The sequence below is a fragment of the Saccoglossus kowalevskii genome, chromosome 2 (genome assembly GCF_978046115.1).
Source record: "Saccoglossus kowalevskii chromosome 2, keSacKowa6.1, whole genome shotgun sequence".
Taxonomy (NCBI): Eukaryota; Metazoa; Hemichordata; class Enteropneusta; family Harrimaniidae; genus Saccoglossus; species Saccoglossus kowalevskii.
The window spans coordinates 18,477,980-18,496,747 of NC_140642.1; the positions used below are offsets into that span (position 1 = coordinate 18,477,980).

Consider the following 18,768-nt stretch of genomic DNA (forward strand, 5'->3'; position numbering starts at 1 on the left):
GATGAGATTTTTTTATTTAGGTTCGGTAAAGGTGGGATATGTTTATTTTTGTCACTTTCAAATTTTTGACGAACACACATATTGAGAAATTAACTACTTTTAAGAATAAGGAGGTAAATTCGAAAACCCCGCCAACACTGCTGAGATGTTTGGAGAGAAGGCATTGGAACTCATAAGAGAACTTCATCGTTCAACCGAAGGGGTGCTGCCCCCTTTCAATGTAAGTGTGTTTGTAAACATCCCAGATAACAAAATAAGTGGACGAAATCAAAATAGCATAAAAATTGAGAGGAGGGGGATCAGGCCCAACCAATTTGTCAAACGCTGATTTTTCATGGATGACTAAAACAAAAAATGGCTGAATGCTTTACTGTATTACTTAAAAAGGCACAGATCTAGAAGCAGTACCTACACACGAATTGGTGACGTCATAAAATACATGACCTTCAATCGGGGTCGTTTCCTCGGTATATACGAATTGGTATATACAAATTACAATAAAGATACTTAAGACATTACACATAAGGTAAAACAAATCACGTGACAATATAATGATAATAACGGTAATAAATCCTAGCTTAACAGTTGAACAGAACGCTCATATAGTCAGTCGGGTGACGCCGAGGGTCACGAACTGTGTTGCAAAATGGCCGTGTGGTTGAAACTGGGTCATGGCGTGACGGGTGAGGAAGACATCATTAAACACTCAAAATCACAATAAAACGGGAAGTGGTTGCATATTACGGCGTAACCAACATGGGATATAAAAAAACGCCCAATACAAACGACATGGGTTCGAATCACACTAGATACACACTCACCAGAAACCAGCAATCATTTTGGCTTTTCCGTTCAACTCATCGGAACACTGGAGTAGTTAGAAAAATGAACACCACTTAACGACCAACGTCGTGGCGTGGTACACAAGCGTGCCATCAAAATAAAACAAAATTAGCTTGAAAAGACAGTGGGTTCGAGTCCCGCTCAGAGCTACCGTAAAAACGTAAATCAAATAAACTGAAATCTCTCAAACCGTAAACAAGTAAACAAAGAACGTCGCGAAAAATTAATAAACCTCACAAAACTCCACCATATCAAACTGAATGAACAAATAATAAAATAACTTACGTCGACGCGCAATTTATTCAACAGTTTCCAGATTGTGACAAGAGATAAACAAGACCCAAGTCAAGGTAAGTTTTGTTGAAGTGTCGCTGGCGTTCCCTATATTACGAAAACAATTCAGGCAACAGACGAATATCTTCTGTGGTGTTGTTCAATTTATACTGTGTCTGCGGAATTGTTGATTGAGGGTTCGAAGCCAGCAGTTAACATTTTGTTAGAAAGTTTCACAATTAAATCAAATATCCAATGATACCAGTATATTTATTTCATTATTTTAACAACTTGCAATGGTGGAAGTTGGTCAAACACGAGTTCTTACACCTAAATAAGTATCAAATATTTGTCGACACATTTATTCTCTCAACCTTGTAGAGGTGGAAATTAATTAAACAACAGGTATTTACTCACAAATATAATGGTCAATATTTGTCCATACATTCATTCTGTCAATTTAAGAACTTGTAATTGTTGGAATTAATCAAATGAGAGTTGTCTACACCAAAATAAGTTTCAAATACTTGTCCATACATTTATTCTCCCAATATAACAATTTGTAATGGTGTAAAATAATTAAACGAGAGTTGTCTACACCAAAATAAGTCTAAAATATTTGTCCGAACATTTATTCTCTCAATTTAACAACTTGTAATGGTGTAAAATAATTAAACGAGAGCTGTCTACACCAAAATAAGTCTAAAATATTTGTCCGCACATTTATTCTCTCAATTTAACAACTTGTAATGGTGTAAAATAATTAAACGAGAGCTGTCTACACCAAAATAAGTCTAAAATATTTGCCCGCACATTTATTCTCTCAATTTAACAACTTGTAATGGTGTAAAATAATTAAACGAGAGCTGTCTACACCAAAATAAGTCTAAAATATTTGTCCGCACATTTATTCTCTCAATTTAACAACTTGTAATGGTGTAAAATAATTAAACGAGAGCTGTCTACACCAAAATAAGTCTAAAATATTTGTCCGCACATTTATTCTCTCAATTTAACAACTTGTAATTGTGGGAATTAATCAAACGAGAGCTGTCTACACCAAAATAAGTCTAAAATATTTGTCCGCACACTTATTCTCTCAATTTAACAACTTGTAATGGTGTAAAATAATTAAACGAGAGCTGTCTACACCAAAATAAGTCTAAAATATTTGTCCATACATTTATTCTCTCAATTTAACAACTTGGAATGGTGTAAAATAATTAAACGAGAGCTGTCTACACCAAAATAAGTCTAAAATATTTGTCCGCACATTTATTCTCTCAATTTAACAACATGTAATTGTGGGAATTAATCAAACGAGAGTTGTCTACACCAAAATTAATCTCAAATATTTGTCCACACATTTATTGTCACAATTTAACCACTTGTTAATAGTGGAAATTACTTAAACGCGACTTGTTTAATCAGTTGACATCAATGCAACTTACCCGCAGACAGTGCACAACAGAGTATCATTATTGAGCAATTATAAACAGGAACGTGTCTTGGCATTAGGGTTAGGGTCGGGTCAGGTATGGGCAACGGAATTATTAACAGGAACGTGTCTTGGCATTAGGGTTAGGGTCGGGTCAGGTATGGGCAACGCAAATGGCAAACACCCAATTGGCAAGATGTACACTAACGGGTTATGGCATGCATATAGTTTACACAAGTAAAAACACAAAATTGGCAATTTTTTGAACAATTGTAACTCAATAATAGAAATATGTTGTATTTCTATATATATATACACACTATATAGTCTTATCAAATGCAAACACATCCAGTCAATCCATTGTGGTCTTGTGGGTCAGTTCTCTACATAGTGATCAGGAGGACCTGGGTTCAATTCCCTTGCCTGCCCATCTTTTTCTCGCAAACACCATTTGGCAATAAAGCTAAATATGACAACAAATTATTTAATTTGCATGACTACCCAGATAGCTCAGTTGATTTGTACTATGTCAGCAATGTGAGCGATCGCTGGTTCGAATCCAGTATGTTTAGTTAGGTTTTTGAATGCTAGTGAAGACAGTGCTCCTATGAATAGGACTTAAATCCTAACTCCTGTGTGAAGACACTCGTGGTACAGTGGACAAGACGGGAACTCAAAGATCGCAAGTTCGAATTACGGATTCGACACTCCTACAAAAGACATGAAAGACGGTAAAAACATAAACAGCGGATTCAAAAACTCAAGTCAGGAAAACAGAACACAAGAATACTAGTACTACCCCACATGGAAGCCAGTCGAAGTCGTTCGAAGAACGAACACAGTCGAAGAACGAACACAGTTGACAGCTGTAGGTAACGTGCAACAACAGACACGAGGAGCATGGCTGCTCTCCAAATGGGTCCCTTCTTTTGTATTGACCCCCTTAGGATTGCTAATCCCCCTTTCTAACTCTTCCCCCAAAAATAATATATCGCCCCTTTTAAAATGTATTGATCCACAAATTAATGAATATTCATGAGCACAGAAACTGCTACGTCATGAATAAATTAGCATAATTTATAAAAAAAAATTGCATAAAGTGTAGGTACTCCTTCTGGAGCTCTGCCCTTAAAAATAGTAGTTCGAAATTTCAGCTCAAAATAGTGACTTCATGACCAGATGGCTAATAATTTGTTCAACCCCCAGGGGTCAGCTGTGGGTTGAGAAAGGTATTGGTTCCAATGACAGCACCATAACCAATAGGTATGAATGTATACACCATACTCACTTTGCGGCACACAACCGTTTTACTGGATTTCATACACTTTGCATGCGACTGAAGAGACAGATCAGCCTTGGCAAGTAGACAACTTGACTAAACCAGTTTTTCATTATTATACTTATAGGATGAAGGAATAAGACAAGTATTGGAAGAAATGAGATCCTTGTATGAACAGAACCAAGCAGACGTGTATGTTCTTTCATTAGAAATGTCTTTCTGATGTTATCCAGAGAATTTTTTTTCCTGGGTAACAGCCGGGGCAACAGTTTCCCATTACTAGAGAGTAGGGCTGCCACAATGTAGATAAACTAACTTGCCCAACACTAGTACGGTAGTAGCAGACATACCAGTAATATCTCTATTGTCATACAATCATGCTTAACCATACATATTTATTTTGGTACAGTTGTGTACTATTTAAGTTTATAATCAAAATATTTATGACAGTAAAATATCAGATACCAGTAATTTTAGACTGAAAATTTAAACGAAAACATTTCTGATTGATGGACAGATCTCCAAATTCATTGTGGTTCAAAGTTTGTTATTTCTTCAAGTTCGCACTAGTAATGTGGTAAAGTCCACAGCAACTTCCATGTAGTACATGTGGTACTTAAAATGATCATCACTGAAAGAGTACTGTAGAATACTTTATTTTCGCTTGGAATTTATTTTTGCTGAAGGGATGATTCCGTGAAAATAAAATCCAGTGAATATACTTTTTTTCCTATATTTCACATTAAACTCATGAAAAAATCAGTGAAAATAAATTCCAAGCAAAACGCCCAAAAAGCTTTTTCGGCGAAAATTAATTCCAGCGAAAATAAAGTATTCCACATTATTAGACAATTCTGTATCTTGTTATAATAGGAGTGCTACAGTTGCAGGAGAGCAGGGATTGTTTTCAGGAGTTCAGCTTCGCCATGCCAGTTTAGAAAGAGATAAAAGATGTCTTCTTGCATATCTGTAAGTGTTTTGCGTGGATGTTATTACCATATAAAAACTCATAGTTGCTGTCGACATAGGAAGTAAAGTAAGCAAATAACACCGAATAAACGGCAAGGTAAAGACTATGTCTAATTATAGTAAATACGTACTGCGTGCGTGACTCGAACCGGCGCTCGCGTACGGCACCTAATCGCCTAGCTTCACGCCACTACACGTCTTCCCCTCGGCCACCGGGCATCCCCAAAAAAGGATGCTTAATAACCGAGCTTATTACGTGCAGAGAACGTGAAACCCGTCCACGCGATACGCGCCACACAGCATGGCCAGAATGCGGCGATTAGCTAGGCGATTAGGTGCCGTACGCGAGCGCCGGTTCGAGTCACGCACGCAGTACGTATTTACTATAATTAGACATAGTCTTTACCTTGCCGTTTATTCGGTGTTATTTGCTTATTACCATATACATTTTTTTGTGAGTGAACTTGTGTGCTTGTATCAGTTTGGAATATTCGCGTTTCTTCATAAGTGTCAAGGGTACTGTGAAAACATTACCATCACTGGTAAATTCAGTAACTACCAGTAATTATTGCATTTATACATGTAGTAAATTAAGATATAATAAAATCGAAAAGAAATTACTTATTTTTCTACCATACAGATATAACAGACTTCAAAAAATTCGTAATATGAGGTGGGAGTTTGGAAGTGTACTTCCTGCAGATATCAAAACCAATATGTCAGAACAAGAGGTAACTAATATAAATTCATTAGTAGGAAATCTAGAAAAGGGGGCCTTTGGTTCCAATTACCAGTCATATTTCTGCTGTTTATTCACTGGCTTTTAACCATTGTTGCATTTCCCATCACAAACGCCTTGGAACACTAGTGTGGACATCAAGATTAATTAAAATTGTCCTGTTTCATTGTGTGTTTCTCATATGGATATTTCGCAATTGTAATGTCTATTGCAGGTCCAGTGGTTTACAAAATACAACAAGTGTTTGGCTAATTATATGCGACGACTTGGAGATAGTGGGTTAGATTTAACACAGGTATGTATTTGTTTATATTTCCAAGCATGTTTCAGCGTAATGCCTCTAAATTTTAAAATGCTTTAAAAATTTAGGAGCAACAATGAATTTTATTGTCATCTCACTTATCCAAGCTGATTGGAGGAGAGCTGGTCATGTGGAATGAAATTAATCACAATATACACCTCACTTTATGCGAATAACACTAACCTTTGACTCCAATGGCAAATTTGGGGTGAATTTCAATATCAAAATGCAAATTTTGAAAATCTACGTACAGACAGTTTTGGCAAACATAATCACTGTGAAAATCAGAAAAATATTGTCAATACAGATGCTGAAAACTATGATATTTCACTTGCATGGTGCGAGCAGCTGACAAGATTGCATCCACTCTAATTGCTGGTAACATAAGGCAAATGGGCAGCCAGGATCAGCATTGAGTTATAAATAAATAATTTATACACGTCTTGGTTGACACCATTTTATACACTGGCCACAACAAATCATATGGATGTGAAACTAGATTTACTTTGTTAAATGTCTACCATGTCCTGCACTCATCAATGTATGACAAAATTGAATCTGACTATGAATGCTACAAAATGGCAAAAACCCTTTCATTCAATAATTAAATTGATACTTTAAATTTTAATCAAGTATGTTTATTTGCATTGAGTTAGCAAAAATATGTACTGCCAAATCCAAGCTGTTTTGTATCAAATTCGTTCATAACATTTAGTGTACGTCCTAGTGCCAATTGACAACTTTTTTCTTCTTTTTTTTTTTTTTTTTTCAAATTACTTTCACTTAATGTTTTCTTCCATTTTGTACTTGTGTGAGGTAACTTGTCTTGAAATATTTGAATGTTGACTTGAGTGTTGAATGTTTGAAATCTGATTTGAATCCCAAGGGACGTAACATCTAACAAAAGACCTCTGTATTATCTAGTGTCATACCAGCATTGTCTGAATCACACGGATTGTTGATGCCGACTCATCAGCCTGGGTAAACGTGTATTTTATGTTAAACAAATGGCCAAGTTTGATTGGATGCGTCTGTTGGAAAAGTGCCCATTCAGACGCTGTGTAACATTGCGTCGTAAGCTAAAGAACAAAATGTCGACGTGTAGCACGGTTACTTCAAAATTCTTCTAGTAACTGTGCGTGTAGAGTGTGTTTAGGTTATTTGCCAAACCAAAAAAACCAACACTACATTTTTTCACCCAGTTTTCCACAATTTTTTATGCCAGCGTTGCAGGCTGTTTGTGGCATACTTCGCCAGCAAAGTGACAAATATTTATGTCGACCATGTTTTAACAAAGTAATGAAACTGTTAACTCTGAAAGAAAATCTCAGAAACTTTACTCAACTAATCATTGATTTTCGTGATTTGCCATTTGTTTTGGTGATCGATGAGGCTTTTTGTCTTAAAAAACTATTTTTAAACTAGCCATTTAAAAAAAAACTCGCTCTACTGTATTTAGATACAAGATAGCTGATTGGCTGTTTATTTTTGTGGCATCTCCCCTCCTTGTCGTTAAGGGTGCCTATTAAATACACACCATAATGGTTCAATCTGCCAAGGGTTAGTTTGCAGGGGTGACCTGAAACAAACGTTCCTTGGCTGGCGAAGATGGCATACCAGTGCATTTTTAATAAATATAATAATAGAATACTTTATCATCCTACAGGATATGCAGCCACCCAAGTCACTATACATAGAAGTAAGAACACATTTTCTGCAATTAAAGTGGAGGAGTCGTCACCTGCGCATGTGTCAGATGGCCATAGCATGTCATTGTTTACAAACAAGCGTCTACCTTTGCGTTTTTAGCGTGTGTTATCGCCAGTAGGAACTCAATTCCCGCAGGTGCGCAGGTGGCAACCCTCCCGCTTTAATATATCATGTCTTTACTTTTACTCATAGTTTTATTTGATACATGGAATAGTTATTTTGTAGTCCAGTGAGGCCTGTATGGACTAGTTACCACATGAGCAGTTTAAAATGGAATTACTAAGTTCAAATCTGGTTTTTGAAATGAATATCAAATTCTCTAATTTGTCAAAATGTTCATATTTATATTGTGATATATAATATTGTATTCGTAATATTTTATAAATACTGCTACATTTAATGTGTTTTTGAATTGCTAATTCGTGTATTCACTGCTCTCTAGTGAACAGAAAGGATTCTCATTAGTACACAGAAAGGATTCTCATTAGTACATAGAACTGATTCTCATTAGTACATAGAACTTATTCTCATTAGTACATAGAACTGATTCTCTTTAGTACATAGAACTGATTCTCATTAGTACATAGAACTGATTCTCATTAGTACATAGAACTGATTCTCTTTAGTACATAGAACTGATTCTCTTTAGTACATAGAACTGATTCTCATTAGTACATAGAACTGATTCTCATTAGTACATAGAACTAATTCTCTTTAGTACATAGAACTGATTCTCTTTAGTACATAGAACTGATTCTCTTTAGTACATAGAACTGATTCTCATTAGTACATAGAACTGATTCTCATTAGTACATAGAACTGATTCTCATTAGTACATAGAACTGATTCTCATTAGTACATAGAACTGATTCTCATTCGTACATAGAACTGATTCTCTTTAGTACATAGAACTGATTCTCATTAGTACATAGAACTGATTCTCATTAGTACATAGAACTGATTCTCTTTAGTACATAGAACTGATTCTCATTAGTACATAGAACTGATTCTCATTAGTACATAGAACTGATTCTCTTTAGTACATAGAACTGATTTTCATTAGTACATAGAACTGATTCTCTTTAGTACATAGAACTGATTCTCATTAGTACATAGAACTGATTCTCATTAGTACATAGGACTGATTCTCTTTAGTTCATAGAACTGATTCTCATTAGTACATAGAACTGATTCTCTTTAGTACATAGAACTGATTCTCATTAGTACATAGGACTGATTCTCTTTAGTACATAGAACTGATTCTCTTTAGTACATAGAACTGATTCTCTTTAGTACATAGAACTGATTCTCATTAGTACATAGAACTGATTCTCTTTAGTACAGAGAACTGATTCTCATTAGTACATAGAACTGATTCTCATTAGTACATAGAATTGATTCTCATTAGTACATAGGACTGATTCTCTTTAGTACATAGAACTGATTCTCATTAGTACATAGGACTGATTCTCTTTAGTACATAGAACTGATTCTCATTAGTACATAGGACTGATTCTCTTTAGTACATAGAACTGATTCTCTTTAGTACATAGAACTGATTCTCATTAGTACATAGAACTGATTCTCTTTAGTACATAGAACTGATTTTCATTAGTACATAGAACTGATTCTCATTAGTACATAGAACTGATTCTCATTAGTACATAGAACTGATTCTCATTAGTACATAGGACTGATTCTCTTTAGTACATAGGACTGATTCTCTTTAGTACATAGAACTGATTCTCTTTAGTACATAGAACTGATTTTCATTAGTACATAGAACTGATTCTCTTTAGTACATAGAACTGATTCTCATTAGTACATAGAACTGATTCTCATTAGTACATAGAACTGATTCTCTTTAGTACATAGAACTGATTCTCATTAGTACATAGAACTGATTCTCTTTAGTACATAGAACTGATTCTCATTAGTACATAGAACTGATTCTCATTAGTACATAGAACTGATTCTCTTTAGTACATAGAACTGATTTTCATTAGTACATAGAACTGATTCTCTTTAGTACATAGAACTGATTCTCTTTAGTACATAGAACTGATTCTCATTAGTACATAGAACTGATTCTCATTAGTACATAGAACTGATTCTCTTTAGTACATAGAACTGATTCTCATTAGTACATAGAACTGATTCTCTTTAGTACATAGAACTGATTCTCATTAGTACATAGAACTGATTCTCATTAGTACATAGAACTGATTCTCTTTAGTACATAGAACTGATTCTCTTTAGTACATAGAACTGATTCTCTTTAGTACATAGAACTGATTCTCATTAGTACATAGAACTGATTCTCATTAGTACATAGAACTGATTCTCTTTAGTACATAGAACTGATTCTCATTAGTACATAGAACTGATTCTCTTTAGTACATAGAACTGATTCTCTTTAGTACATAGAACTGATTCTCATTAGTACATAGAACTGATTCTCATTATTGCATCTTTGTTCAGGTAAGATGCTTAGTGGACCATGGGGAGTTTGAAACAGAGGATGGCACCGTGATTTTATTGAAAAAAAACAGTCAGGTAAGTCTGTATTTCCTATTCCATGTATGTCTGACTGGAATAATGGTACAGATATTTTGTATTGCGCTAATCCTGTTTGGTGCAAAGATTGTTGCGTTGAAATAGCTACGTGCAATTGTAGTGAATTTGACTTAATGTATGAATTAACAAAATTCTAATTGGCTATAGTGACAACAATCTCATGAGAATATACTTTATTTTAAATTAGTGACATCTTGAATTAGCAAAATAACAAATCAACTAAAAGGACACTTTTTACAGTAATTGCCAATTCACAAAATAGTAAAAACAAGATTTGATTATATTTTGATAAAAAAAATCTGTATAGTAAGTACATCTCTTCAATTAATATTCAATTACCTCATAATTTAACCGCTATTTAAAAGTGAATGTTGCATTGTGGGAGTACCTTTTGAAAGATATACCGTAGATGTGGTTTATTGTAGCAGCTGTGTCTGTATACTTTGGACAAATCTTTCATAGTTGAAAACGCAACACTAGAGGGCGGTAGCATGCTTGATGATATTATGATTATATTTTTATTTTGCAGCATTTTTTGAGAAGATCACAATGTGAGCATTTAATCCGGCAAGGAATACTGGAACACATTCTATAGATGGTGTTCACTTGTAACCAGAATGTCGAGCAGAGGCTGTCATATATATTCACCACACACCGGTAGTATGTACATCTGTGATGAATTCAAAATTTTTTATTTCAAATAAGAAGACTGTTGACGAGTATAGCTGTGCAATGTGATCCACAGTGTATACCAACAATAATCCTTATTAAAGTGAAAAAGAATAAATGTGATTGTATATATCTCCGGTTCGCTTTCTGTGATTTATTACAGAGCACATCTTTATAATTCGGTCTCTGTCTGTCAGTGTCTGAAGTTGTATTTCAGAACCCTCTGGAGCGAATACTTTATATGGAACATATGCACATGCAGTGGTTTGGTGAAATGTATTATTTTTGTTTTATTTATCGTATTTTTGTCATATACATAATAGTATATGCCTGTATTTATTTGTAGGAATATCTTCCAAAGGTTGTATTAAATGTCCAAAGTCAAAAAATGAAAGTTAATATTAAAAAAATGTACATAGATTATTTAGGTTAGCATGAATGAGTCTGGTTGCAAATGAATTTATGATTTTCTCCTGAGACGACTGGGTGTGAGTAAATGTTAACTGACACTCTAGTTGTATAGTTGTCGTGTGTACACGTTCATGTTTGACTTGTGCTTCATTCTCGTTAAATCATAAAGTGACTTAAAGGGGAACCGATACTATAAGTAGGGGCAAGATGGCCACTGCAATTTGTGTGCTAATCCGAATCAAGCCGCTAACATCGTGGCGGGAGCTCCGGGAATTGTGCCATTTACAATGTTTCGAGATCAAGCTGTGATTCCAAATACGGGGGCATGAATATGTACTCTAGCGATTACACTCATCTGGTTGGGCTTTTGATGTATAAATGTTTTCGGTCGAAACGTGCCGCGACATGTAAAAATCATGAATTTAAAATGGCAGCTAATGTATGCAAAATGCCTGTCAATCATAGTTTGAGTATTTAAAGCGAGCATAATAAACATTCATTTACTTAGTGGACAGAGGCAATCCATGGGATTGAGCGGTTCCCCTTTAATCAGGTAACAGCAACAAATAAGCTGGCACATGCTTACGATACTGGAGACTTGATACTCGACTAGTCCATTATTCAATTAGTGACCATACACTACAAATTCATTCAGAGACGATTTACCTGGTCACATGACCAGTGATTTGTATATCCAATTGGACTGCATATATTACACATGTTGAAATACATGGCCATCAATTTGTGATTAGATATGAAGGATAGACTTGCAGCCATCTTGGCTTTTGGCAATATTACTTTATTTTAGGCATGGATAACATTTCCCCAAATTGCAATTACTTGTTGAAATCTGAAAATGTTTTTTGAGATGCCAGCTGGCATATTTAGTTGGCATTCTTGTGCAACTGGCCAAAACAGGGGGTTTATATCTGTAAACTATCATTTAGTGTTTCTAATCTCTTTTCTGCCCGGGAAACAGCGTGCAGTCTGATTGGAAAGAGCCAACCTGGGGAAGTAGAGTGGATGTAGTTTTTAAACATATTTGTAACATGTTTTGCAGTTAATTATAGAAATGCCTGAACTATTTTAATGAGGATATTTGCAATAGAACTAGTTTATGATAATTAATAACTGGAACAAAGTATTTATAAAATGTATCCAATATATCACTGCAATTCAGTGTAATAATTTTTTATATCTTCATTCCATACCATAAAGACTAAGCGAGGACAACAAATCTTAAGATGCGAGATTGCACTACAACACATTAAACTTTTGAACATATCATTTGAGAAGCTAACTTTTAAACTGTTTTGATGTTGCCCATCATGGAGGGTGCTTCCTATATCAGACGTAAAGTACAAGAAACTGACTGTGGAATTGAGGGATACAACGAATGTAAGCTGGTATAATTCTGTAGCAGAAGCATCAATTGTTTCTGTGGCTCTGTCTGAAAACATAACCTGTTGGTTTGAGGTGTAAGAGTTCTGCTCTCACAGACAGTGCTCTAGAAGGGAAGCTTTTTTCCCTTTTAATAAAGTAGACATGGTTGGAAAAATATTAGGTTTTTCTGGAGCGACATTTTTTTTAGACTGGGACAAGTCAGCCATCTATAGACTTACAGGAATTCTTCTGGTGATAAAACTAATTTGTGAGATATGTTACAAATATGGTAGGCATTACGGTCCACGCTATGAACAGCCATTTTGTACGACCAAAACAATTATTCTCTGGCTGTCTATGTGATGTTCGTATATGCACAGTATGAATATCCTAAACTTGTATCTGATATGCATTCCTTTGTTATATTGAATAATGCAGCTCATGGCACCCGTATTTATTTTTTTTATCACGCAGTATTATACACATTCATGTAATCTGAATATTCTGCTGCTCACTATGTGCAATGAGAGTCGGAAACCAGACAACGTTAAAAATCATGTCAAGTTGAACGCCACATAAACAACACTTTCTTTTCTTCTGTTTTTAAATATCTTTTAATGAAATGAATAACAGTTAAACTGTACAATGAATTGACCCCATGCTTTAACACATGGGACAAAAATAAGACAACGTATGAAAATCTGAACTCATTGTAAGAATCAAAAGAAACTAAAACATGAGAAATAAATATTAAAGACAACACATTTTTGCACTATAAATTAAGGATAAAGACAAGCATGTAAACAATTTTTTTTGTTTATTTTTTTTACATGAATTGTGTTTGAATTGTGATATTTGTCTTCCTAAAATGGTCAGGTCACCCTGTGAACCCCAGTAACCATAATCCTGTTATCAAGGGGACAGAAAAAGTGTGAAATCTCTAAATGCATGATTAACACGCATTGGGTACAAATTACTAAACTACAGTGAATCTCACAAAGGCATGAATGCTTTTTAAATGTTATAAATTACAAACGACTGTTGAAAACGACTTGACCAATTGTAACGAATTTATAGCAGTAAATCGGCCAATGATTGAAGTAAACCGACATAGACTCATGGGTGATGGATGTTAATGAATTGGCTTTAGACTGTCCATAGTTGGTCATACCGGTACTTAATATTAATCTGTCATTATTAATAAATATTGTGTATAGGCGTGTGTAAATTGCGAACACGGGGACAGGAAGTATGGAGTGTTATTAGGGAAATGATTCGCATCTCCCATCAAACACCTTTGGCGTTTGAATGTCTAGGATCGCAATTACATTAGGCCAAAGGACTGTTGACAGTCTAAACTGGATTCTATACCACGAGGAACGTAAATGTTTTATAAATCAATTTTGATAAAAACTATTCATGCCTTCATGAAATTCACTGTACCACAAGACAAAAACAAAATGTTTTGCTTCTCATTGTATGCACCAATTTGAAACCCACATCTCGCACATTTTACTTACAATTTTATATACCAGTAAAGTGAGTCACGCACGGCATGTTTGTTTTCCGTTTCAGAAGATGTTTTGTCAATCCAAGTCAATTAATGTTATGAATGAATTTTAACATATATCCAGTTGTTCAGTGTTGGGAATCTTAATTAAAAAAGATAATTAAAACCACATCAATTTTCCTTGAGATGAGAAACAAAACCTTTTTTTATTTTTACCTAAGGTAGCAAAAATCAAATAACAATTTTGACCATTATTTTTTTTTCCTACTTTGCTTTTTATAACTACTGTTTGTATATAAAAGAAAAAAAAGAAAACACTTGGTAAAAAAAGATGGTAAATTTCTAACATGATTTTGTTAACAGGACAGAGAATACTACCAACCGAACAATATTTTAACACAACATACTACAACAATGACATTTTTTTTAAATCCTTGTAGAGAAAGGACAGGTTAATGCTTGCTGAACCAAACAAAATCGACTTAAAAAATACTGAGCAAATCATGAACTATTAACTTGAGCCAGTGGACATACAAGACCACTGGTGTCAGCGTCGTCAATCTTGCGATCTACGTTTAACACTTTTGTTAAAGTGTACAAATTTAGGTGCAAGCTGAATACACTGAGTATTAATACTGTTGTGTATTTCCACAATGTGGAACATCTTTCTCTCTCATTCGCAGTCTCTCTCAATCGTAATTATTCAAAATATACATGCCACATTTTGGTTGGTCCTCAGTGTTGATGTCTACGGCTTCCTCATGCCCTTGTTTTCAATTAACAATTCACTTTTTTGTTAAAAAGCAAATAGCACCCATTCACATTTTTTATTTAAAAAAAACAATAACACCTCAATATTAAAGTTAAACCCTACAGAGAGAGACTCGACAATATAAATAAATTTAATTAAAAAAAGTTTTATCAAGTGGAGTCATGCATGTCGGGGGGAGCGGGGTAAACATACTGCTTCACTAGTTGTCATAGAAACAAAACTTATTATTTTAAAGGGAACAAGTTGCTTGTCAATTCGTTTTAGCAACAGTTTTTTTTATTAAATGACTGCCAGAGATACGTGGGTATGTTAAAATCATGAATGCGCCATACTCTTTTTAGACCATTTGAAGATCAGTGGAAAATTAAATAAATAAAAAAAAATGTTCTTAATTATTACCTGACAAAAGAGCTTCATCTATTTTTGATTTTCTTTCAGTTACTGAAGATATTTATTTAACGATGTATGAAAATGTGCTTGAAGCTTTGTTTTACGTTACCCAATTAGCCATATAAAACATGGAACACTCACTTGTTATGCTATCCACTACAAATGCAAACAGAGCCATGTGAATTGAGAACACAATTATTTACTATACATCGCAATATCCCAAAAATAGGCAATTCTTATTTTTGCCTTTTGGATTTTATGTGTACCATGTTTTTTCAATTTTCTGAATTTGTCTTTATTGAAAAGAATCTCATTCCAGGATTTTCAAAATGTGAAAGACAATTGTGGAGAGCAGGCAACCCAAGGCATGACGGGATGGTTACCAGGCTCTGACAAGTCGAGAATTACATAATTTTCGACAAGATTCAAGTGTTACAAACTTTGGTTGCTGAATCACCTCTTATTTCCCTTACCACTATCGTATTTCAACTTACGAATATAGGTGCGTTTCTCACGAGCTCCTATGTGACTATAAGATAGATACAGGCATGCAACTTTGGTGATATGTGATGATGACATGCATCAAACCTATTTTATGGTTTCACAGAATGTAGCAGGTGCTTGTAAACACTCGGTATACCGCAAATATGATAAAACAAAAAAATGTTTGCGAATATACAAGTTCGTTCAAACAATCGCTCGTTACTATTTCTAGAAATGTACATCAGTCTTTAAATTCTGTGAGTATCTTGCAATTCACAAGAATTCAATTTACGCGAGATCTTCAGCGTCTTGCATACAGCGTCTCATAAATCTTTGCTAAAAAGATGTAGTCTATACTTCTTTTCTCTTGCTTACACACACTTTATCATTCACTGTGACATTAGGGACTGCATATTTTGGGATCTGCGCATTTATATGCAAATATTGGGAACCCCTAATATGTCCAAAATCTTATAGGCAGTACGTATAATAAATTAAGAGTAGCATTGAACATGCAATGCAAGTCAAGCATGACACCAAAACATGAGACTTATTGTAAAATGCTTTAGGTATAGTACTTTAACAGATGTCTTAGAAACTATACTGTTATATTTAAGCCAAATGTTCATGTGATATGTGCAAAAAAAGAATTAATGTTCACAATTTCTGATCTGGGTTAGATATAAAAAAAAAAATATCTCACTCCCAGATGGATTTGCAACAGATGTCAACTTTGATTATGATATAATTGCCATGCAGAATATTTAAATTTGTAAGATATTTAAAATTCTAAGGGCTTAGAATCACATACAAGCAATTGTGAGCAGCACCCAATTCTGGTCTGTCATCATTATGCAAATCAGATAATTACTATGCAAAGGAATGCAATATTTATGCAAATCAGGTAATTATTATGCAGTTGTTTAGGGGAAAAAATACAAATTCATATGTAGAATGCATGGCCCAATTGATACAGTTAGTAAGCACTGTTGAACTGCAGTTGTTAATTTGAAGGGGAAGAATAGGGATGCTTGGTCATACTATGTTGACTATCAAGGCACAAGCTCAGACATTGACTGCACCCTCTTCTTTAAAGCTTTGTTTATAAACTACTTTATAGAGTACAATCATGGGGTATTAACTATTTTATAAATAGACAGGGTCAAAAGACAAACTGCGTGATTCTGAATATGATGCTGTAATAATTGCCATTTTGATTTGATTTGAAAGTACATACCAGTTCATAATGACGACAATGTTTGTCAGTGTATTTTGACAGACGAACTGAAGACTGAATTAAAAAAAATTCAGGTTGAGATTTGAACAACAAAATTTCTGAGCATGTGCTACCATAAAATCTGTATTAGAAGCCGCACCCATTCCTTTTGAACAATTTGGAACCGAAAAATCATCATTTCTCATGATAGAAGGTGCACCCCCTTCTGTTACATTGTACCATTTCAATGGAAGTTGCGGCTTCTAGTACAGATTTTACAGTACCGGTATTGTTCAAGTCGAAGGTCTTGAATGAGAACATCGCCAAAAATAAATTCAATCACTTTCTAACTTGAATATTTATCACCGTCTGAGTGTTGTAAGCATCCCATAATTATAAATATTTATCAACTTATGCATATGAATGTGTTCTATGACAGAATAAAGTTTTATGTATGTGTTGTGTCATTTTAATTTGTTTATTATTTTTACTGCAGCTCAAACAGAAATTTTAAAATCAAACCTAAAATTCTGAAACTAAATTACTAGCCCGAGTATGGGCTATGTTTCTGTGACTATAGTTGTTGGAACTTGAGCACTTTACATATTAAACACCACGTACAATGACGTTACATATGAATGATATGGTATTTTGCACTGCCAAGACTTGTGTCATAACAGAGGAAATATGGATTTTCTATCTATCACATTGTGTGGAGATATGAATGTTATGCAAAAGCTAAAACTACAAATCAGCTGATGAATCGCCTTGTCTGACTTCACACTTGGAGAGATGTACATGCAGGTTATGTACATAATAAAAAAAACTAAGTATTAAAAACAGACCACTAAGAGATGTGATAAAAAATACAGGCTAAAAAAAATTCGGCTCCCTGGTTTGGCAGTGATAGTCGCTTTTTATATCTTCTCAGGTTTTCAGAAGGTGAAAAAGAACAGACAAGAAAGCTGGTGTGATAGAACATTGCATAACCTTTGGTACAGAAGGGGAGGGGGATGTTCCCTTTTTTCGTTATCATTAATACCTAACCTGAGTTGACCACATAATGACATTCTCTATTCCTATACCAATGCAAGTCCACTGCATTACCATCACTGGCATCCATGTCCCGGCGCCGGCATTCCCTTATAGAGTTTAGTACAACAAATATTGCTATTTAAAGACTACAATTTTCTCACAAAGTACTAAGTCTATCTTTGTATCTTTGCATGCCGACTCTTTGCATGGGACTGTTGTTCTTTTTTCCGTCTGCCTGATCACGTCTGTAGCCCTCCCATCTAGCGTCATCACTTTCGTGTGTCAAATACCGCTCACCAACCTGCTTTTCAAGCTCTCTTAAATCGAGCCACAATTGATAATCCTGCAAGTAGAAATTATTTGTTTTGGTGAAATGAATTGATGAAGTTTTAACATTAAAGATGGTGTTCAATACAGGAAAGCACTGAAGACAAATTGTGGAATTTGAGTCTCAGCTGATGTCTGAAATGATCAAACTTTAAACATGTCTGCCAGCCGTGATTTAAAAGTTCACATGTTCAGCACCATTATCTCAGTCCAACATTTTGTACTTTTTTTATGTATTTTTCAGAAATTTCTCAATGTGTTGTGCATCATTTGTTTACATTTTTGCAAACTGGTACTCAAATGTGTACATGTCGTTCACTTATCAGTGTACTAGCAATGTTGCCCGTACATGTATCATTAATAACGGCAGCAGCGAACTACACGGTTATTTTATCTACAGGTGAGAACTAGTCGTTACCAACCAGTCACTGTACAAGTGTGTA

General features: G+C 34.7%; 2 protein-coding genes across 4 annotated transcripts in view; one reads left to right on the plus strand and one right to left on the minus strand.

Annotated features, from left to right (window-relative positions):
• The first annotated feature begins 113 nt into the window (after positions 1–113).
• Positions 114–10,930, plus strand: LOC100366696 (DNA replication complex GINS protein PSF1-like). The gene is made up of 8 exons (XM_002731390.4): positions 114–220; positions 3,961–4,025; positions 4,707–4,802; positions 5,443–5,533; positions 5,756–5,836; positions 7,509–7,541; positions 10,034–10,108; positions 10,659–10,930. The coding sequence occupies exons 1-8, from the start codon at positions 146–148 to the stop codon at positions 10,722–10,724; spliced, it is 582 nt and encodes a 193-aa protein (XP_002731436.1). The 5' UTR covers positions 114–145; the 3' UTR covers positions 10,725–10,930.
• A 2,248-nt stretch (positions 10,931–13,178) lies between these two features.
• The window catches only part of LOC100370448 (serine/threonine-protein kinase D3), a 61,788-nt gene continuing 56,198 nt past the window's right edge, over positions 13,179–18,768 (minus strand). For all 3 annotated transcript variants that reach the window (XM_085492583.1, XM_078013513.1, XM_085492582.1), the window contains exon 18: positions 13,179–18,341. In XM_085492583.1, the coding sequence (XP_085348709.1) occupies positions 18,156–18,341 (186 nt within the window). In that variant the 3' untranslated portion in view covers positions 13,179–18,155. The remainder of the gene's footprint in view (positions 18,342–18,768) is intronic.